The 20,300-nt window shown below is 36.7% G+C and overlaps 2 protein-coding genes across 2 annotated transcripts; both read left to right on the top strand.

Annotated features, from left to right (window-relative positions):
- The first annotated feature begins 1,566 nt into the window (after nt 1-1,566).
- LOC103680081 (olfactory receptor 52E8) lies at nt 1,567-3,482 on the top strand. Its single transcript, XM_008709621.2, has one exon. It carries the CDS (start codon nt 2,547-2,549, stop codon nt 3,480-3,482), a length of 936 nt encoding a protein of 311 aa, XP_008707843.1. The 5' UTR covers nt 1,567-2,546.
- A 12,476-nt stretch (nt 3,483-15,958) lies between these two features.
- Nucleotides 15,959-16,921, top strand: LOC103680082 (olfactory receptor 52E8-like). Its single transcript, XM_008709622.2, has one exon. The coding sequence runs from the start codon at nt 15,965-15,967 to the stop codon at nt 16,919-16,921; it is 957 nt and encodes a 318-aa protein (XP_008707844.2). The 5' UTR covers nt 15,959-15,964.
- Nucleotides 16,922-20,300: the final 3,379 nt, after the last annotated feature.

Genomic DNA, 20,300 nt, shown 5'->3' with positions numbered 1-20,300 from the left:
AAAAGAAGCTCCATTTAAAAGGAATCTTTGGGGGTACCTGGGGGGCTCAGTCGGTTAAGTGTCAATTTTTGGCGTTGGCTCAGGTCATGATCTCAGGGTTGTGAGATTGAGCCCCACGTCAGGCTCTCCACTCAGTGGGAGTCTGCTTGAGGATTCTCTTCCTCTGCCCCTCCCCTGCTATTTCTCTCTTTATCCCTCTCAAATAAATAAATAAATCTTTCAAAAAATCTTTTAGAAAATTCACAATTGTAAGTGGGATAAATTTTCTTGGGACATGGCTTATTTTATTTTTTGTTTGTATTTTATGTAGCTCTAAAAGTGACTGAGATAATGAGCATTGAAGAGTCCATAGACCTTTATAAGCCTACCTTAATCTCTGTAAAAAGTAAAAAACAGGACCAAGATTATAGGGTTATGTTCTGGCAGGCTACTGTGCTTTCTTTCCTCACTTTATCCTGTGCCTTCCATTCTGAACAAAATTTCTTCCTCCTCCTCCTCCACCTCCTCCTCCTCCTCCTTTTGCTTCTGCTTCTTTTTAAATGGTTGTGCAATGGTTTTAAATGGCTTTTTAGCATAGTCTAACTTCTCCGTGGAGTTTTTATTGCCCCATCACCACACTTACAGCACTGTGCCCAAATTTCTATCACAGCACTAGCCCTGCAGTTTTCAAATTTCTCCTTTGGAAATTTATCTTCCTCATTTTATATTTATATAATTTGAGAGACAGAGAGAAGAGGAGCAATCAGGGGGAGGAGAAGAGGGAGAGGGACAAGCAGACTTTGTGCTGAGTTCAAAGCCTGGTGCAGGGCTCAATTCTATGACCCTGAGATCATGACCTGGACTGAAATCAAGAGTCAGACGCTTAACGGACTGATCCTTCCAGATGCCCCATGGGTCTTCTTGAGAGTATGTGACAGGGTCTTATTCAAACTGGCATTTTAATCACCTGATCATTGCTGGCACATATATGACCTGTGAGATCTTTGATGGGATAAATTGTGACGTGTACTACTCCACCTCCCTTGTGTATTCTCCAGTGAGAAACAGAAGAATTGTATCTTTAACCTTCACCTTCTCATTAACCAACTGAGAACTTCAAAGATATCCTCTCCAGCCTCAGTAAACCAAATTTACATATATATTCTCTTTTCAGAAAGAATTTCCAGTATTTTATTTTTATTTACTAAACGTTATTAGCTTCAAATGGCTGCAGTTGTTTTCCAGGTACGTGTTTCGTTCTGGGTTTCAAGTAGAGTACTGACCTTCATATGTATTTATTTTTGCTGAGTGCCATTCAGCTCTGAATTCCCCCAAATGTCCACATTTCCTCTGAATTTGAATGAAATTTTTCCGTGCATTACATACATCACACTCAATCACTTAAGTTGTTCAGTAATAGCTGTCTCTCATGTTGATTGCTCTAAATCCTAAATTCCCTGTAAACGGGTTTATAGCCTTCCCATAGTTAAAAAGAGGACTCAAAACAAAGTCCCTTGAAATTCTTCTGTGCAATGAACAGGGAAACATCCATAAAGACACTAACATCCCAGATAGAAAACAGTGCTGGTAGGAGATAAATTATGTTGGTAAAGTCCTTCTGAGTTCTCCCTTTCTATGTAAGTCTGAGATAATATTTGAAAATTGTGTAGCACAAACAATTATCCAATCTCCAGGTGGCTCATCCCTTGAGAGTTTCTTTAGTGGGTATTTCACTGTGTGGGCTCTCCAAATGACAGGCTTATCTATATTAATGTAATTTTTGAATTCATTTAATTATAAGTAAAAATACTCTGACAATTATTTCTTTCTCATTTTTCAATCATTTTTCAGAATGATTGTTATAATTTCTTTTATTTCAAAATCAGTTATGATTGGATGGGAAGGTATTTTCTGAGACAATGTATTGAAATTAGTTACTGGTCTGCTTCTTACTTAATTTCTTTATTTAATGAACTTTTATAATTAAGAATTTTTATGTGCCAGACCATTTATAATACATGTGAATAAACAAGCATAAGTCTTTATTTTTGTCCTCAAAATCAGACAGTAGTTTCACTAGCATGAAAATGCTTACACACATAGTTGTACACTTTACCTTTGGTGTTTGCATGTCCCTAATAAGGGAATGGTTGAGATCACAAATACCAAAAAAAATCACTGTGCACTTTAGGTGTGTGTAAAAGTACCAGATATGCAGAGCCTGGAACTTTGTTTTCCAACCTGGTTTTATCTAGGCTTATGATTATGAACTTCTATATGTCACAGAGATGTTTTTCTCTTATCCCTTCTTCATGTCTAACATTGTCTAGTATGGAATATGGCTGCAGAGTCAGCTTGATTCTGGTTTTACACTCAAGTGAGGCTAGCAGAATATGAGAAGAGTAGTTTATGTTCATTCTGAATGGAAACAAAGAAAAGTTACAATGCTGTTTTACGTTTTACCAGGAATCTAGGCAAAGGGAGAAGAGGAAAAAAATTCACTAATGGGAAGTCAATAATTGTATCTGCAATAGAATTGTGCAAACACTGTGGCAGAAAGAATAGCTATGCCTAATGACACCCAGTTCCATCCTTCTTCATTCCTCCTCCTGGGTATCCCAGGGCTGGAAGGTGTACACTTCTGGATTGGATTTCCCTTTTTCTTTGTATATCTTATTGCACTCCTGGGGAATGTTGCTGTCTTGTTTGTGATCCAGACTGAACATAGTCTCCATGAGCCCATGTACTACTTCCTGGCCATGTTGGACTCCATCGACCTGGGCTTGTCCACAGCCGCCATCCCCAAAATGCTGGGCATCTTCTGGTTCAGACTTAGGGATATATCTTTTGAAAACTGCCTTTTGCAGATGTTCTTCATCCACTTCTTCACTGGCATGGAGAGCGTTGTGTTGGTGGCTATGGCCTTTGACCGCTACATTGCCATTTGTAAACCCCTTCGGTACACCATGATCCTCACCAGCAGAATCATCAGCATCATTGGAGGCATTGCTATCCTGCGGAGTCTATGCATGGTGACCCCACTGGTGTTTCTTCTCCTGAGGCTGCCCTTCTGTGGCCACCATGTCATCCCTCATACCTACTGTGAACACATGGGCATTGCCCGTCTGGCCTGTGCCAGCATCAAAGTGAACATTCTGTTTGGCCTTGGCAACATTTCTCTCTTATTATTGGATGTGCTCCTTATAATTCTGTCCTATGTCAGGATCCTCCATGCTGTCTTCTGCCTGCCCTCCAGGGAGGCTCGACTCAAAGCTCTTAACACTTGTGGCTCCCACATTGGTGTCCTCTTAGCTTTTTTCACACCAGCGTTTTTCTCTTTCTTGACACACCGATTTGGCCACAATATTCCTCAATATATCCACATTTTCTTGGCCAACCTCTATGTGGTTGTTCCCCCAGCCCTCAATCCTGTAATCTACGGTGTCAGGACCAAGCAGATTAGGGAACGAGTCCAGAGGGTTTTCCTCAAGACAGATAGCTAGGAAGGTCTGTGTTAGAGTTCATGTTTCCTGCATTTTAAAAAGTAGGGTTATTTTATGTCTAACCCAGCAGGAAGGAGGATGAATTGCAGGGGAATATTGAGACCAGTAACATTATCTTTGAATGGCAGGTTTTATATTTAAAGTTAATAATATGTACATTGATAATATCGGATTGGGACAATTAGATATCCAAATGCAAAAAGAATAATTTAGATTCTTATTTTACATCATAGAAAAATTAACCTACAATGGACAAGTGCTAAAGTATAAAAACCAACACAAAAATTATTTGTAATATTGCTCACATAAAATTTTATAGATATGAGAACAATAGTAAGAAATATTTTTAAATGATTGGACTTCACTAAAATTAAAATAATATATATATTTTCTTCAAAAGATACTAGTAATAAAATGAAAAAGGAAGACATAATCTGAGAGAAAATATTTATACCTCGTGTACGATAAAGGGCTTGTATAAAAATATATAAAGAACTCTTGTAATTCAATTATAAAGTGTCAAATTACTCAATTAGATTAGAAAAGTATCATACATACATTTGTTAATACACATAAATAACTAGTCAATAAGTACATAAAAATGCACTTTATAATTCGTCACTATGGATATGCATATTAAAACCACAGGGTTGAAAGTCAGCCCCTCTCTCTGTCCAATACAAATTCCCTTAGAGGTGTATTTCCTGAGAGTACTTCTCAGTGTATCTTCTATATGAAACTCTCCATCTCAGAAGCTATTTCTTGGGAACCAAGTTGATGAAAGGTCATTTTTTATGATGTATTTTCAACATTTTGGTGTCATGCTTTATATTTTCACTTTAACTTTTTTTTTAATATCTTTCTGGACTTTTTTTTAATGCCCACTGCAGTTTTAATGAGTTAAGCATAAAGCTACTCTCACATGCTACTACACATAAGTTTACAAATCCTTATATCTTTTTTTGGTAATTTATTTTATTTTATTTTATTTTATTTTAAGTTTTTTAAGTTTTTACTTAATTCCAATTAGTTAATATACCGTGTAATATTTGTTTCAGGTGTATAATATAGTGATTTAACACTTCCATACAATACCTGGTGCCCTCCTAATCCCCATTACATATTTAACCCGTTCCCCCATCTACCTACCTTCTGGTAAACGTTAGTTTGTTTTCTGTAGATAAGAGTCTGTTTTCAGTGAAACATGCAGCATTATCTACAATAGCCAAATTATGGAAACTGCTCAAGTGTCCATCAACTGATGAATGGATAAAGATGTGGGGTGTGTGTGTGTGTGTGTGTATTTATAAAGATGTAGTGCATGTGCACACACACACACACACACACACACACACACACACACAGTAGAATATTATTCAGCCATAAAGAAGAATGAAGTCTTGACATTGGCAATAACATGGGTGGACCCAGAAAGTATAATGTTAAGTGAAATAAGTCAGTCTGAGAAAGACAAATACCATATGATGTCACTCGTATGTGGGATTTAAGAAACAAGTGAGCAAAGGGGAAAGAAAGAGATAGGCAAATCACTTTGAGGTTTTTCAAAGCTGATGTGTTTTATTTAGCTTGAAGCTTTTAGTTATTTTTGTCTTTAGTTTTCAGCAATGTTACTTTTTTTATTATGTTCAGTTAGCCAGCATATAGTACATCATAAGTTTTTGACGTAGTGTTCAACGATTCATTAGTGCATATAACACCCAGTGCTCAGACTTGATGTGCTATTCTTTTTTAAAACAAAGTCATTATGATTGAAATTTGTAGATTTGTAAAAAAATTGTTTTATCTGAGTATAGTTGATGCACAATGTTACATTAGTTTCAGGTGTACTACTAGTAATTCAACATGTTTATACATTATGCTGTGGTTACCACAGTGTAGCTGCCATCTGTCACCATACAACACTGTTACAATAACATTGACTATATTCCCTGTGCTTTACCTTTTATTTTCAGTGACTTACTCATTCTATAACGGAAGCCTATATCCTCCACTCCCCTTCCTTTTTTGCACATCCCCTCATTCTCCTCCCCTCTGGTAACCATTAGTTTGTTCTCTATATTCATAGGTTTGATTCTGCTTTTTGTTTGTTTATTCACTTGGGTTTTTTTAGATTCCAAATATAAACGGAATAAATGGAAATGGAAAAGACAAATATAGTATTTGCCTTTCTCTGTCTGGCTTGTTTCACCTAACATAATGCCATCTAGGGCCATCCATGTTGTCACAAATGGCAAGATCTCATTCTTTTTTATGGCTGGGTAATATTCCACTGTGTGTGTGTGTGTGTGTGTGCGCGCGCGCGCGTGTGTGTGTGCACGCGCACATGCACTACGTCCTTATCCGTTCACATATCAATGGACACTTAGGTAGCTTCATTGGCTATTGTAAATAATGCTCAATAAACATAGGGATACACATATCTTTTCAAAGTAATGTTTTCATCTTGGGGTGTAAATACCCAGTGGTGGAATTATTACATCATATGGTAATTCTATTTTTAATTTTTTGAGGAACCTCCATACAGTTTTCCACATGGCTGCACCAATTTACATTCCCACCAACAGTGCATGAGGGTTTCTTTTAACTTACGTCCATGCCAACACTGGTTATTTCTTGTGTTTTTGACTCTAACCATTCTGGCAGGTGTGAGGTGACATCTCATTGTGGTTTTGATTTGCATTTCTCTACTGATTAGTGATAGTGAGCATCTTTTCATGTGGTTGTTGGCCATTTGTATGTCTTCTTCTTTGGAGAAATGTCTGTGTCTTCTGCCCATTTTTTAATTAGATTTGTGTGTGTGTGTGTGTGTGTGTGTGTGTGTGTGTGTGTGTGTGTGTTGAGTTTTATAAGTTCTTTATACATTTTGGATATTAACCTCTTATTGGATATGTCATTTGCAAATATATTCTCTCATCCAGTAGGTTGCCTTTTTGTTTTGTTGATAGTTTCTTTTGCTCTTTTAAATAAATGGTGCTGGGAAAACTGAACAGCTAATACAAAAGAATGAAACTGGACTACTTTCTGACACCTTACACAAAAATAACCTCAAAATGGATGAACACCTATATGTGAGACATAAAACCATAAAATTCTTAGAAGAGAACATAGGCAGTAATTTCTTTGACATTGCCTATAGCAACATTTTTCTAGATATGTCTCCTAAGAGAAGGAAACAAAACCAAAAATAAACCATTGAGACTGCATCAAAATAAAAAGCTTTTGCATAGTGGAGGAAATCATGTAGTTTGAATGAAATCATGTCTTTCTGAATGAAATTATGTCTTTGTAGTTTTATAAAAATAAATATATAGCAGAAATCCTTTGAAATATTGCTTCTATGTCATTTTCTCTCTCTTTGTCTCATGTGATTCCGGTTAAACCTAAGTGGCTTGGTTACCTATTACTGTTTAATCCACTTTCTGTTTAGAGGCATGAAGGCATGAAACAATCTAACTTATCTCATACATTTTCTTGACTGGAATTTAGAAAGGTTAAGCAGCTCTGTTCTCTGCTTCATACTGTTTAGGACCTCCAATGTAATCATTCCAATTGCTGAGAGTGACCCATATGACTGGTGGCTGGAACTAGTGGGCTTTCAAATAATTTCTCCTCTCATGTCTGGCTTCTAGGCCAGGATAGTTGAAGGGCTCATCCAGGACTCTTGTCCAGAGAACCTGCATGTGGTTTCTCCAGTATAGTGGTCTCAGGATCAACCTTCTTACAAAGGCCCAAACAAGTAGTCTGCCCAGCAGTATGAGATGGAAGTTGCATGGTCTATTAACATCAATTCTGAGGACTTATATAACACTGCCTTCAAAACACTTATTGTTTTAAACAGCCATCTGCCTCCTCAAATTCAGAGAGAGAAAAATCAGACACTTTTTGATGAGTGAAGTGTCAATGGTTTTTAAAGAACACAGGCCACACTTTCATAATAAAACACTCAGCAAATTAGGAATTGAGGAGAACTTCTCACCATAAAGGACATTTATGAAAAATCAACAGCTAACATTATATTCAATGATAAAAGACCAAACAGTTTTCCCCTAAGATCAGGAACAGGACAAGAATGTCTGTTCTCATTCTTGGTATTCAAGGTAGTGCTGAAAGTTCTAGCCAGAGCAATTAGCAATACAGACAAAAAAACCTATTAGAGTAAATAGCCACATTGATGTATTCATATTTATCTATAATAAAATATTCAGCAAAATTGCAGGAAGAAAAGGAAACCCACCAAACCAATGTATTTCTATACACTCTCGATTAAAAACACACAAAGTAAAAAACAATTCCCTTTACACTAACATTAAAAGAATAACGTACTCAGAAACACATTTAAGCAAAATTTGCACAATGAAAATTACAAAACATCGATGAAAGAAATGATAGAACTAAGTAAATGGAAACACATCCTTTGTCTATAGATTGAAGACTTAATATTATTAAGATAGCAATATTCTCCACAGCAATCCATAGATTCAATGCAATTGTTATTAAAATTTCAGTAACCTTCTTTGCAGAAAGAGAAATTCAGATCTTAAAATTCATATTGAATTGCAAGGAGTGCCAAATAGTCAAAATAGTCTCAAAAAAAAAAAAGTTTGAAAGATTCACACTTCCTACAAAGCTATGGTAATTAATACAATATGATGCTGGCATAAAGATAGACCTACAGATGAATGGAATAGAGATTAAATTTAAGAAACAAACTCAAGGGGCACCTGAGTGGCTCAGTCATTAAGCATCTGCCTTCGGCTCAGCGTGTGATTCCAGGGTCCTGGGATCAAGCTCCACATCAGGCTCCCTGCTCTGCTGGGAGCCTGTTTCTTCCTCTCCCACTCCCCCTGCTTGTGTTCCTTCTCTCGCTGGCTGTCTCTCTCTGTCAAATAAATAAATAAAATCTTAAAAAAAAAAAAAAAACCTCAAGAACATATAGTCAAATATCTATATTCATTACAATTCAAAAGAGGAACAAATAGTTTCTTTAAAAATGGTAATGGAGAGGCTCAGTTGGTTAAGTGTCTGACTTGCACTCAAGTCATGATCTCAGGGTGCTGGGATCGAGCCCTGCATCAGGCTCCCTGCTCAGTGGAGAATCTGCTTCTTCCTCTGCCTCTTCCCCAACCCTGCTTGTGCTCTTTTTCTCTTTCAAATAAATAAATAAAATCTTAAAAAAGATAAAGTAAAAATGGTAATGGTGCAACCAGGTGTCCACATGCGAAAGAATAAAGGTGGACCTTTACCTCACATCACATACACAAAGAGAATGAAAATGAATCAAAGACCTAAATACCAGAACAATAAATATGAAAACATTAGAAGAATACAAAGGAGTAAATCTGTGTGACCTTGAATTTGGCAATAGTTACTTAGATATAATGCCAAAAATAAGAAACAAGAGAGAAATTGATAAATTGGGGTTCATCAAAATTTTAGAAGTTCATTAAATGACACTTCGAGAGAGTAAAAAGAGAAACTGTAAAATGGGAAAAAGTGTTTGCAAACCATATATTTGAAAAAGGTCTAGTACCCAGAATATATAAACAACTCTTGCAAGTCAACAACAAGAACACAAGCAACTCAATCAGAAAATGGGCAAAGAGCTTGAATAGACATTTCTTTAAATAGAATATGTAAATGGCCAACATTAAGGTGGGGCTCAGTAACATTAGTCATTAGTGAAATGCAAATCAAATGCATGAGATTTCACCAGACACACAATGAAAGCTGTAATAATAATTTTTTAAAGAGACAAAATAAGCAAGTATTGACGGGTATGTGGAGAAGTGGGATTCCTCACGTATTTTCATTTGGAATGTAAAATAGTGCAAGTGCTGTGGAAAATAACTGAGTGGTTCCTCTAAAATGCAAACCTAGACTTGGATAGGACCCAGCGGTTCTATTCCTGGATATATACTTGGAAGAATTGAAAACAGGTATCTGAACAAAAACTTCCATACTAATGTTTTTAATGGTACTACTTACCATAGCTAAAAGCTGGAAGCCACTCAAGTGTTCATCAGTTAAAGAATGAATATACAACATGTGGTATAACCATAGAATTGAATAATATTCAGCCATAAATAATAATGAAATCCTGGCACATCCTGCTACATGTATGAACCTTAAGACATTATGGAAAGCAAAAGAAGCTAGATACAAAAGGCCACACATTGTGTGAAACCCAGGATAGGAAAATCCACAGTGACGAAAAGCAAATCGCTGGTTCCCAGGGTCTGGGGAAAGGGGAGAAATGTGCAGTGGCTGCTTCCTTAGTACAGGGTTTCCTCTTGAAGTGATAAAAATGCTGTAGAACTAGATAGTGGTGATGGTAGCAAAACATTGTATATGTTCTAAATGTCACTAATGGGGAAGTTTATGTATATTTACCCACAATTAAAGAAAAAGACAACTAAAAATAATATCACAGTCCACCTTTTGGCCACAATTATTTACCTTCCTCCTTCATGTAAAACAAACAAACATATGGAAGTTTCTATTCCATTATACTATCATGCTTAGTCTCAAGGTACGTTATATCCCTATCTCAATCAGTTTCAAGTGCACCTGAGACTCTGTTTTTGGTTCGTTGAGTATGATTTATTTTTGTACAGAGACCTGTGAACTCATGCAGAAAGTATCCTACCCTACATCCAACATACAATAATGAAACAGGCACAGCACAAGCATACGACACATTCCAATTCAATAAAGGGAAAATGAGAGGGACACGATAATCATTGGCCCATGACCATGCAGAACGTGTTTGCTGATTATTGCTCTGGAAGTGATCCCTTATTACTCTTGGTTTTGCCTCTGGGCTCTTGATTCCACCATCTGAGTCATACTTCCCTTTTTATATAATGTAGCTCTTGTTGCCCCCTTGGTAACTATTTTCCATTTCCTTCTTACCTGTCAAAATTCAGTTGTCCAATGTCTTCTTTTCCTTTAGCACTGTTTCTGTCTTTTTCATTCCAAGCTGGCATAAGGTCTTTAAAAATTTTGTGGGTTTCTTGTGTGTCAATTTACAAACCTGGTCCATTAAACAAAAGCCACAATTAGAATTCCCTTCAAGATATATCTTTCTCTACTTTAGACCTTCTGTGAGTCTCCTTTAGGGATACTGCCATTAAGATTCTTAGTAGCTTCACAGATTAATGAAGAAAGTCTGTGAGTCATGCCCTTAACATCCTGTCAGAAATGATGTATGAGAAACTAACCTAAGTCTTTGAGATCTTAAAGATTTTACAGTCACACTATTAGTATGATCTTGGGCTTGGAGCTATTTCTTATTTTGAGAATGTTTTGCAGTGAGGAGAGGGTGAGAATGGAAATAGACTTGATTTTAAAAACCAGCACATCAATAGCCAAACTGTGGAAGGAACAGAGATGCCCTTCAACAGATGAATGGATAAAGAAGATGTGGTATATATATACTATGGAATATTACTCAGCCATCAGAAAAGATGAATGCCCACCATTTGCATCTACATGGATGGAACTGGAGGGGATTATGCTAAGTGAAATAAGCCAAGCAGAGAAAGACAATTACCATATGGTTTCATTCATATGTGGAACACAAATAATAGAGCAGAGGACCACAGGAGAAGGGAGGGAAAACTGAATGGGAAAAAATCAGAGAGGGAGATGAATCATGAGAGACTCTGGACTCCAAGAAACAAACTGAGGGTTACAGAAGGGAGAGGGGTGACCGGGTGATGGGTATTAAGGAAAGCACATGTTGGGATGAGCACTGGGTGTTATAAACAACTAATAAATCATTGAACACTACAACAGAAACTTATGATGTACTATATGTTGGCTAACTGAACATAATGAAAAAATATTAGCTAATTTTATTTAAATAAAACTAAAAAAAATAAAAACCAGTACATTTATATTTTCTCTAAATTTTGTTTGAAAACCAAATAATCCCATCTTTAACTCTTCTCTCTCTATTCAAATTTTATTATATATATAGCTAAAAGAAACCAGCTGGCCCTTCTGTCATTCTGCCTGGAAGTCTCTTTGGCACAATCCACCAGTTCTTTATACATATTTTCTATTTTCCATTTTACCGAATGCAACAGTTTGGCTAAATTTTATATCTCTATATAGAAAAGATCCTTCTTACCAAGCTTTCAATTCTGTCTTCCTCACTTTTCTTCTGCCTTCACTAGAAGTCTTCTTAAGGCCCATCAATCTTCCTCCCTGTGCACAGCCCTCAAACCAATGACACATGTTTTGGGGTGTTAATAAGATGGAACTTGGTTAAAAGTAGCCATTTTTCTCTTGGTTTTTCTATTCTTGTGTATAAATTATCCTGAAACTTAATGGTATGAAGTCAACAGATTATATATTTTATTATGTTCACAGATTTTATAGGTCAGGAATTCAGAAAAAAAAGTACTAGGGAAACTTCTTTATTTTCTCTATAAAACAGAGTATCAGATGAGGTAGCTGAAACGGATAAAAGTCCTTTAAAGAACTGCAACAGGTGGAGTAGGTGACCCTAAGCTAGTTTCTTCACTTTAATGTCTGGAGCCCAGGCTAGGAAAGTGGTTGGATGGGCTCAGTTAACACTCTTGTATGAAGCTAAGCTCTGTAAGTTTCCTTGTGTCTGAGTGGCTTTCCTCCGCCCTGGTCATCGGCCCTTTTCCCTGCTCCTGTAATCATTAAACAACTAGTGGGGTAATGATGAGTAAGAAGTCGGGCTCACCTTATTGAGCTTCCTTCTTTCCCAGATCTCGTCTCCTCATATCTTTGTTGCTTTGTCAGGTCTTTCACCAAAATAGGTCATGAGAAGTGGGACAAAGGAACTACGGGCACATCAGATTTAAGCTATAATACAGATGATGTAGAACCAAAAGAGCCAGGGAAGACTGATGGAACATGTCATTGAAGAAGGCAGCTGACATCTTAACAGTTCAGGTATTAATCAGGAGCTTAGACTTTAAATTTGGAAAGCAGAAAAGATACTGAATCTCATTGGAAAGGAAAGAATAGATGACTCTTGCTCCATAGTTCCAGTGAAGGTGGGAAGGTCTCTTAGAACTCTCCAGTGAATATCACAGTTGATGCCAAGAATCCAGGGAGACTACAGCCCGATCCCACTGGAAGGACGGCAGCTGCATCAATATAAATGCCTCTTCCTTGCCTAGAAAAGTGGGGACCCAGAGAAATGCCAGACAATGTTTCCAAAATCCATCCTCTCAGAGACATTTGGAAAGCAAGGTAAGGCTGTATTGCCCTTGGGGGGCTGTGGGAAATAGCATGAGAAATAGGGAATGAGTTCATGCTCACCCAGAATAGGGAGCAGGGAGGAAAGTAAGCACATAATACAGATAAATACAGGAAATACATAAATACAGGAAAAAGGAGAAAGTGAATACACAGACAAGCTTTGGGTATTACAAATTTTACACCCATAAACTATAATGGCCGCAGACATTCCTACGTGTACATATTTCTCTTTGTGTTTATAGTCCTACACATGCCGCCCCAGGTCACATGCAGAAGAAAACTCTGAATCAGCTCAGCTACTTTTTCTTACCTTATGTACTAGGGACCAAATGCGAACATCAAGAGATCAAGGACCATGTGTTCTCGGTAACTGATACATTGTCAGTCCTAATAAATTAGATAGACGGGTATGTTTTTAACAATGGAATTCATGGATGAAACATCATGAAGCATAACTGAATGCTGGTAGGGTTTGTTCCATTTTGTTTTGCTTTATTTTGAAGAGGGCCCAAGACCAGGATGAGAAAGTAGCTAAGAAAGGCGATAGCACATGGGTCGTTCTTGTTATTTTAGAGTATCATATGCTGTGGGACTTGGAATTAGGCATAAGAAGATAAAAAGGTGTACAGCAGAGTTTCTCAGCCGTGGCACTACTGACGTTTTGGGTCAGATCATTCTTTGTTCTGGGAGGGGGGCTGTTCTGTGCAGTGTGGGGTGTTAAACAGCATCTCTGGCACCTACCCATTGGACGCTGGTAGCACTTCCCTCAAGTTCTGACAGTCAGAAATATTTGCAGGCATTGCCAACTATACCCTAGGGAGAAAATGGCTGCTGGTTGCAAAACACTGGAATAAAGAATCATTCCTCCTTTCCTTATCATTTACAGGACATGAAATGGTGTTTATGTGTGTGGGGAAAGGTGAGTGGGTAGGTGGAGGCTGTGGAATATGGTAAAGTAATGAGTAACATGACACAGAACTGAGAAAATGTCTGGTATAATTCATTTCAGGACATTAGAAATCATGGTCCCCAGGGGGAGAGTCTGGGGCCTCGTCTCATTGCCGTACCTGGCGTCTCATTGCCGTACCTGGCGAAGATTTAGGGATATGTGAATATACATTGATAGAAAAGATCAGCATATAGTGAAGGAATGAATAAGTGACTGGTTGGTTAACTGATTTGGAAATGTGGCTGTTGAAACACTCAGGAGGGTACCAACTTGTAGGAAGTTAATGGTCCTGGAAAATCAGAAGTGAGAATGAGATTAGCTTTCTTCTTTGGATGTAAAAACATAATAATTCTACAACCTCATGCTCTACTTTGCTCAAGTGACCCAGATGCTTTTTATTTAAAGATAGAACCATTAATCTCCAGAATGTGGAAAAGGTTGCAAAAAGAGCCACAGAGCCCAAGTCTTAAATGGCAAACCAATGAACTCACCCTATGAGGCAGGGCCAGTAATAATTTCGATTATTATGTTTATTATTATGTTTTGATTATTATGTTCTCAAAACATATATGTATTTCTCTCTACCTAGAATAAACTTCCTTTGCTTGTCCTGTGCACAAAGTTGCCCTTGATCCATTTACCTTCTCCATGGAGTTTCTTTTGTCCTATTCATAACAATAGCATTTGCTGTATTTTTCTACCATAATGCAACATTTTATTCAGTTTTCATTTTTTCATTTATATTTCCCTCACTCCACTGTGAAAGCATCGGTCAGGTCTTATTCAAATTTTCCATCTAAATTTCTATCCTAATTTATCCCTTCTTTCTGCCACTTCTACCAGGCCTCTCACATGGACCACTTTCTTAGCTAGAGGCTGTGATGGTTTTTTTGTATATCTATCTCTGATGAGTACTACTCAAGTATGAACTCCCCCATTTTCCAGCCACCGATCCTCAGCATCTACCATTTTCAAGTTGTTTTCAAAATAGTTTTATCTCAAGAAGTTACCCAATAGAGAACTCTTCCTGTTTTCTTAAAATATTAATTCAGGATAAAAAACTGCAACATTTTGGTACTCAAGCTAGTTACTATATAACAAATCTCTTAATAAATTCCTTTTTATTTAGTCCTTAAAGAAATACCAGAAAACATCAAGATCTGGGATAGAGGACAGTTTGTTGGATTCTAATTTCAAGGGTATCCAAAATAATACTCTCTTTTCCTCGTATAAAAAAGAATAGATAGGATTTGAATAAGCTAGAGCTCAAAAAATTAAAAACCCTTTAAATATCCCTGATTAGACATCCCAAAACAGCTTCTTAAATTAATTTGAAATTTTATGGATTGACTTTTGGAAGACTTAGTTAAGATAGAGATTATGTTACTAATCATTTGGGGCTTGCTGGTTGTTGTTATGACTAACTTCTGACTTATTCATTTAACAAATTTTTTTCTCCCTGAGAATTTGTATGTGTGAAGTAGTTTCAAGGGCATGAATAAACAAAAGTAAATTTGTTATCTCTGTTTCAGAATCAAACAGAGATATATGCATAGTCAAATACACACACATATATATATATATACACATGCAAATATGTATATTTACATACACATTCATATGTATGTATATACATATGCATAATATACATATACATGAACATACTCACACACACACACTAAATGGTCCTCAAATTCCCCAAGAAGAGTATGGGTTGAATTACATGTGGTAAAGCATTTTTTTAAAATTATTATTATTATTTTTTAAAATGTTTTTTTATTACATTATGTTCGTCACCATACAGTACATCCCTGGCTTCTGATGCAAGGTTCGATGATTCATTAGTTGCGTATAACACCCAGTGCACCATGCAATACGTGCCCTCCTTACTACCCATCACCAGTCTATTTTTCATATAAATTAAATGCAGTGTTTGTAACACCATGAGATACAAAGAACAAAAACCTGTATTAGTCCTACTCCTTACCTGATAGATGTATATTCTTCTTCCCTCTCTTGTTCAGTCTTTGATATATGGGAGTGATCTGGGGAATAGAGAGATTGGCTCTATTCCTGGAGCCCTCTGATGTTCAGGTAAGGATGGCAGAAGAGTTTTGATAACATTGGAAGAAATGGGAGAATATGAATATTACAAACTGATTTTACATTTAACCAGGGGTCAGGAAAAAGACAGAAGTGGAACAAGAATCACTACTGGGAAGTTGACATCTAACACTGTTATATGCAGTCACCAACAGTGACAGAGACAATGTCCATTCTTAATGACACCCAGTTCCATCCTTCTTCATTCCTCCTCCTGGGTATCCCAGGGCTGGAAGGTGTGCACTTCTGGATTGGATTTCCCTTTTTCTTTGTATATCTTATTGCACTCCTGGGGAATGTTGCTGTCTTGTTTGTGATCCAGACTGAACATAGTCTCCATGAGCCCATGTACTACTTCCTGGCCATGTTGGACTCCATCGACCTGGGCTTGTCCACAGCCACCATCCCCAAAATGCTGGGCATCTTCTGGTTCAGACTCAGGGATATATCTTTTGAAAGCTGCCTTTTGCAGATGTTCTTCATCCACTTCTTCACTGGCATGGAGAGCGTTGTGTTGGTGGCCATGGCCTTTGACCGCTACATTGCCATTTGTAAACCCCTTCGGTACACCATGATCCTCACCAGCAGAATCATCAGCATCATTGGAGGCATTGCTATCCTGCGGAGTCTATGCATGGTGACCCCACTGGTGTTTCTTCTCCTGAGGCTGCCCTTCTGTGGCCACCATGTCATCCCTCATACCTACTGTGAACACATGGGCATTGCCCGTCTGGCCTGTGCCAGCATCAAAGTCAATGTAATATTTGGTCTTGGGGATATGTCTATTTTACTATCGGATGTGCTTCTTATTACTCTGTCCTATGTCAGGATCCTCCACGCTGTCTTCTGCCTGCCCTCCTGGGAAGCCCGGTGTAAAGCTCTCAACACCTGTGGCTCCCACATTGGTGTTATCTTAGCTTTTTTCACACCAGCATTTTTCTCTTTCTTGACACACCGTTTTGGCCATAATATACCCCAGTATATCCATATCCTTTTAGCCAATCTATATGTGGTTGTTCCACCAGCCCTGAATCCTGTAATCTATGGGGTCAGGACCAAGCAGATTAGGGAGCGGGTTTTGAGGATTTTTTTTTTAAAGACCGTTAACCATTCCTATTCCTAGAATTACAGTTCATATTTGCTCCATTTGCTCATTAGAAGGAGGTTATTGTCTAAAAAAATAGAAGTAACAAAGATGAATATAAACAGAAATAGCATTTTTCTGTAATCCTTGAGTTTACAGATAATAATAAATTTGTTGGTGATAATATTATAATTTTTAAGGATTGCATCTTTTACAAAATGCTTATATTTATACTATTTGATAATCAAGGTAGTCCTATAAAGTCATTACTATATTCACAAGTTTTCAGATGAGGGTTTGATACTTAGGATCCTAAATGATTCGTCTGAAAATTCAGCTGTTAGTGAGGAGTACATTCTTAAGTCAGGTGGTTTTAGAGTTATACCAGTTTCTGAATCATCAGAAGATATATGAAAGCAACAGAATGAAATTTGTTCAGGGATTGTAGATAATTTTGGTGGCAAAATTCTCAAAATAATAACAATGACATTATTGAACTCATTAGCATTTACTGTTCTAAATAATCTACTTACATTTACACACCTATTTCTTATGTGAATTCTATGATGTGGTCACTCTTAATATATGCATTTTCACATAAGTAAACTGTGGATGAAAAAATTCTCCATAAAAAATTATGATTGAGATTTTGGCTCCAGGTATCTAGAGAAATAGAAGGCATGCATTTAGAAATGAAATAGAGCAGGGAATAATGGTACATAGTTGTGAAACACATTCATTAAGTGAATATTCATTAACTTCTGCATGTGCTAAATTATATGTGGCTGTTTGGTGATAGATAGAAAGACAGAATCCTATATTGTAAGAAACCCATGATGGCAGTTAGGGTATTAAGGCAAAGAACATTATGCTATAGGATTACATATTAACTTTTAATTGGAAGGTGCTTTGTAGAATCTTCGTAATAATATTAAATAAATATTTCAAATGTTGGGCTAATATATTAAAAATAGCCACACAAAACTAGAAATGTATTTGACTTTTTTTCAATTTCTAAAATAGTCATATGGAAAATTATTGACCTAGTCGTAAAGGAGATTTTGTTTTTTGTTTGTTTTATTTTGATTTTTTTTTTTTTCGAGAGAGAGAGAGGGAGAGAAAGTGCACGGTGGGAAGGGGCAGAGGGAGAGGGAGAGAGAATCCCTGGTAGACACCCCACTGAGTGTGGAGCCCACAGGTGGGGCTCCATCTCATGACCCTGAGATCATGATCTCAGCCAAAGTCAAGTCGGAGGCTTAACTAACTGAGCCTCCAGGTGCTGCTCTTCTGATTTTTGAGGAGATATTATTTGAAACTACATTCAAGAGAGTCTGCCAGAGTTATGTTCTCTTTTACTTCATTTAAGACTTCTGAGTTTTCATCACTTTATGAGCATGGACATTTCACTGCATGATCAGAAAATGTCAGAGAAAAAAATTAGATATTGCCTTCTAAAATCTTGTAGTTAGTTCTAGCAAAAATATTGTAAATGGGACAGCATAGAATTCATATACAATATTTGTTAGCAAAATTCATATACTACAGTTAAATTTTTGTACTTAGAAACTCTAGTAGATCAAAAGAACACAAAAGGGCAATTGAATAAAGAGACATCAAAGTAATTGTCACGCTAGCCTGTATAGTCAAAGCCTCTAACTCTAGATAAAGTAACAAAGCTTTAATCATCCAGATAGACAACAGAGAGCTTATCTATTGGTGCACTAACAAAAATGATATCATATTTAGACTTAAGTAAATGTAAAAATTAATAACATTATCTATAGCAACTTGGACCTTTGGATGAAATAATCTCAGTACGAAAAACAGTTTGTGGAGATTTTTGAGGAAGAATCTATAGCTTGCAAATATGGTTTTTAGTAATTGGAAAGTTAAAATTAAAAATATTTGCTTGGCACCCCTAGGTTAGACATTACTAGTGTTCGCTGACATTTCCAGCTTTCTTTTTCTTCCACGAATGTGGGAGGATTACATGTGTCCAAACTCTTCAGTTAAACTTGGCCACGGGACTTGGTGTGGCAAATAAAATATTTATAAAAGTGACCGGACATGTATCAATTCTGAAAGGAAACATTTAAGAGTGATTATATGCTTCTCCATTTCTCTCCCCCTACTCTTGTGTACCCTGAAAGGTTTTGTTAATATGCCAGGTCATAAAATTCTGATGCCTTCATCACAATAGATCCTTGAGTGACTACAATAGAGTCTCCACCCCCAAAGCCTCTATTAGTTGTGTAGCATAAACAAGAATTAAATCTTTACGTCTTTAACACACTGAAATTTGGGAGAGGATGGGTGTTACCTCAGCGTAATCATGAGTATCTGGAATGATATCATACTCATGGACCAGAAACAGTCCAAATATATATGTGTTTAGCCAAGATTAGCTAAGTTTTTCCTGAAGAACAAAGTTGGAAGACTTATTCTGTCAGAACACAAGATCTGCTCTTAAGCTATAGAAAAGACCTATAACAAAGCTATAGTAATTGGATGGTGTGCTTTTGTTGCAATTGTAGAAAACCAGTCCAATGAAGCTGCACAGAGTCTAGAAGCAGACCCCCAGATACATATTTGCTTGAATTATGACAGACATAACATGGCACTACAACGACAAAAGATATTATCAATAAAAGGTACTGGATCAATTGGAGAGTCATATGAAAAAGTAATGAATCTTGATGTTTATCCCACATCACACAAAAAATCCTTCCCAAGTGAATTGTAGATATAAACTTGAAAAGAAAAATACAGCTTCTAGGGGAAAAAAAAGGAGAAAATATTTTCAGAACCTTATAATAAGGAAAGATTCTAAAATAAGACACAAGTACAGACATATTGGTATACTAACAATATTGGGAACATATTGACTAGTCAGTGTATATTTAAATTAAGAATATCTTTCATCAAATACACCATTAACAGAGAAAATAGGAAAACCAGATGACTTGTATTATAGAATATATAGAAGACTCCTATAAATAGATAAGAAAAAGGAATACCACCACATAGAAAAATTAACAATGGACTTGTATGAGGACTTCATAAAGGAGGATATCTGTATTTCCAGTGAATATGAAAAGATGGTCTACCTCCTTAGACATAAGGAAAATACATTTGAAATCACCAAGCACTTCCACTATGTATTGACCAGAATGGATAAAATTAAAAATGTTAAGCAGCATCAGGTATGTAGAGCAACTAGAATCCTGAGACATTGCTAGTGAGAAGGTAAATTGGTAAAATCAATTTAGAAAACTGGCAGTATCACAAAAAGCTAGTCATGTGCATATCCCATGACCTCAAAATTTCATTTCTAGGAATATACCCAGCAAAAGCATTACATAAATTCATTTGGAGATACGTACATCAATGATCACAGAAGCACCATATGTAACACTAA

This window comes from Ursus maritimus, unplaced genomic scaffold (genome assembly GCF_017311325.1).
Source record: "Ursus maritimus isolate PB19 unplaced genomic scaffold, ASM1731132v1 scaffold_16, whole genome shotgun sequence".
Classification (NCBI taxonomy): Eukaryota; Metazoa; Chordata; class Mammalia; order Carnivora; family Ursidae; genus Ursus; species Ursus maritimus.
Note: the sequence above shows the minus strand (reverse complement) of the source record. Positions and strands in the feature narration are given on the sequence as shown.

Coding starts and splice junctions, on each gene's coding strand:
- LOC103680081 (XM_008709621.2), top strand. CDS start 2,547: ATGCCTAATGACACCCAGTTCCATCCTTCTTCATTCCTCCTCCTGGGT.
- LOC103680082 (XM_008709622.2), top strand. CDS start 15,965: ATGTCCATTCTTAATGACACCCAGTTCCATCCTTCTTCATTCCTCCTC.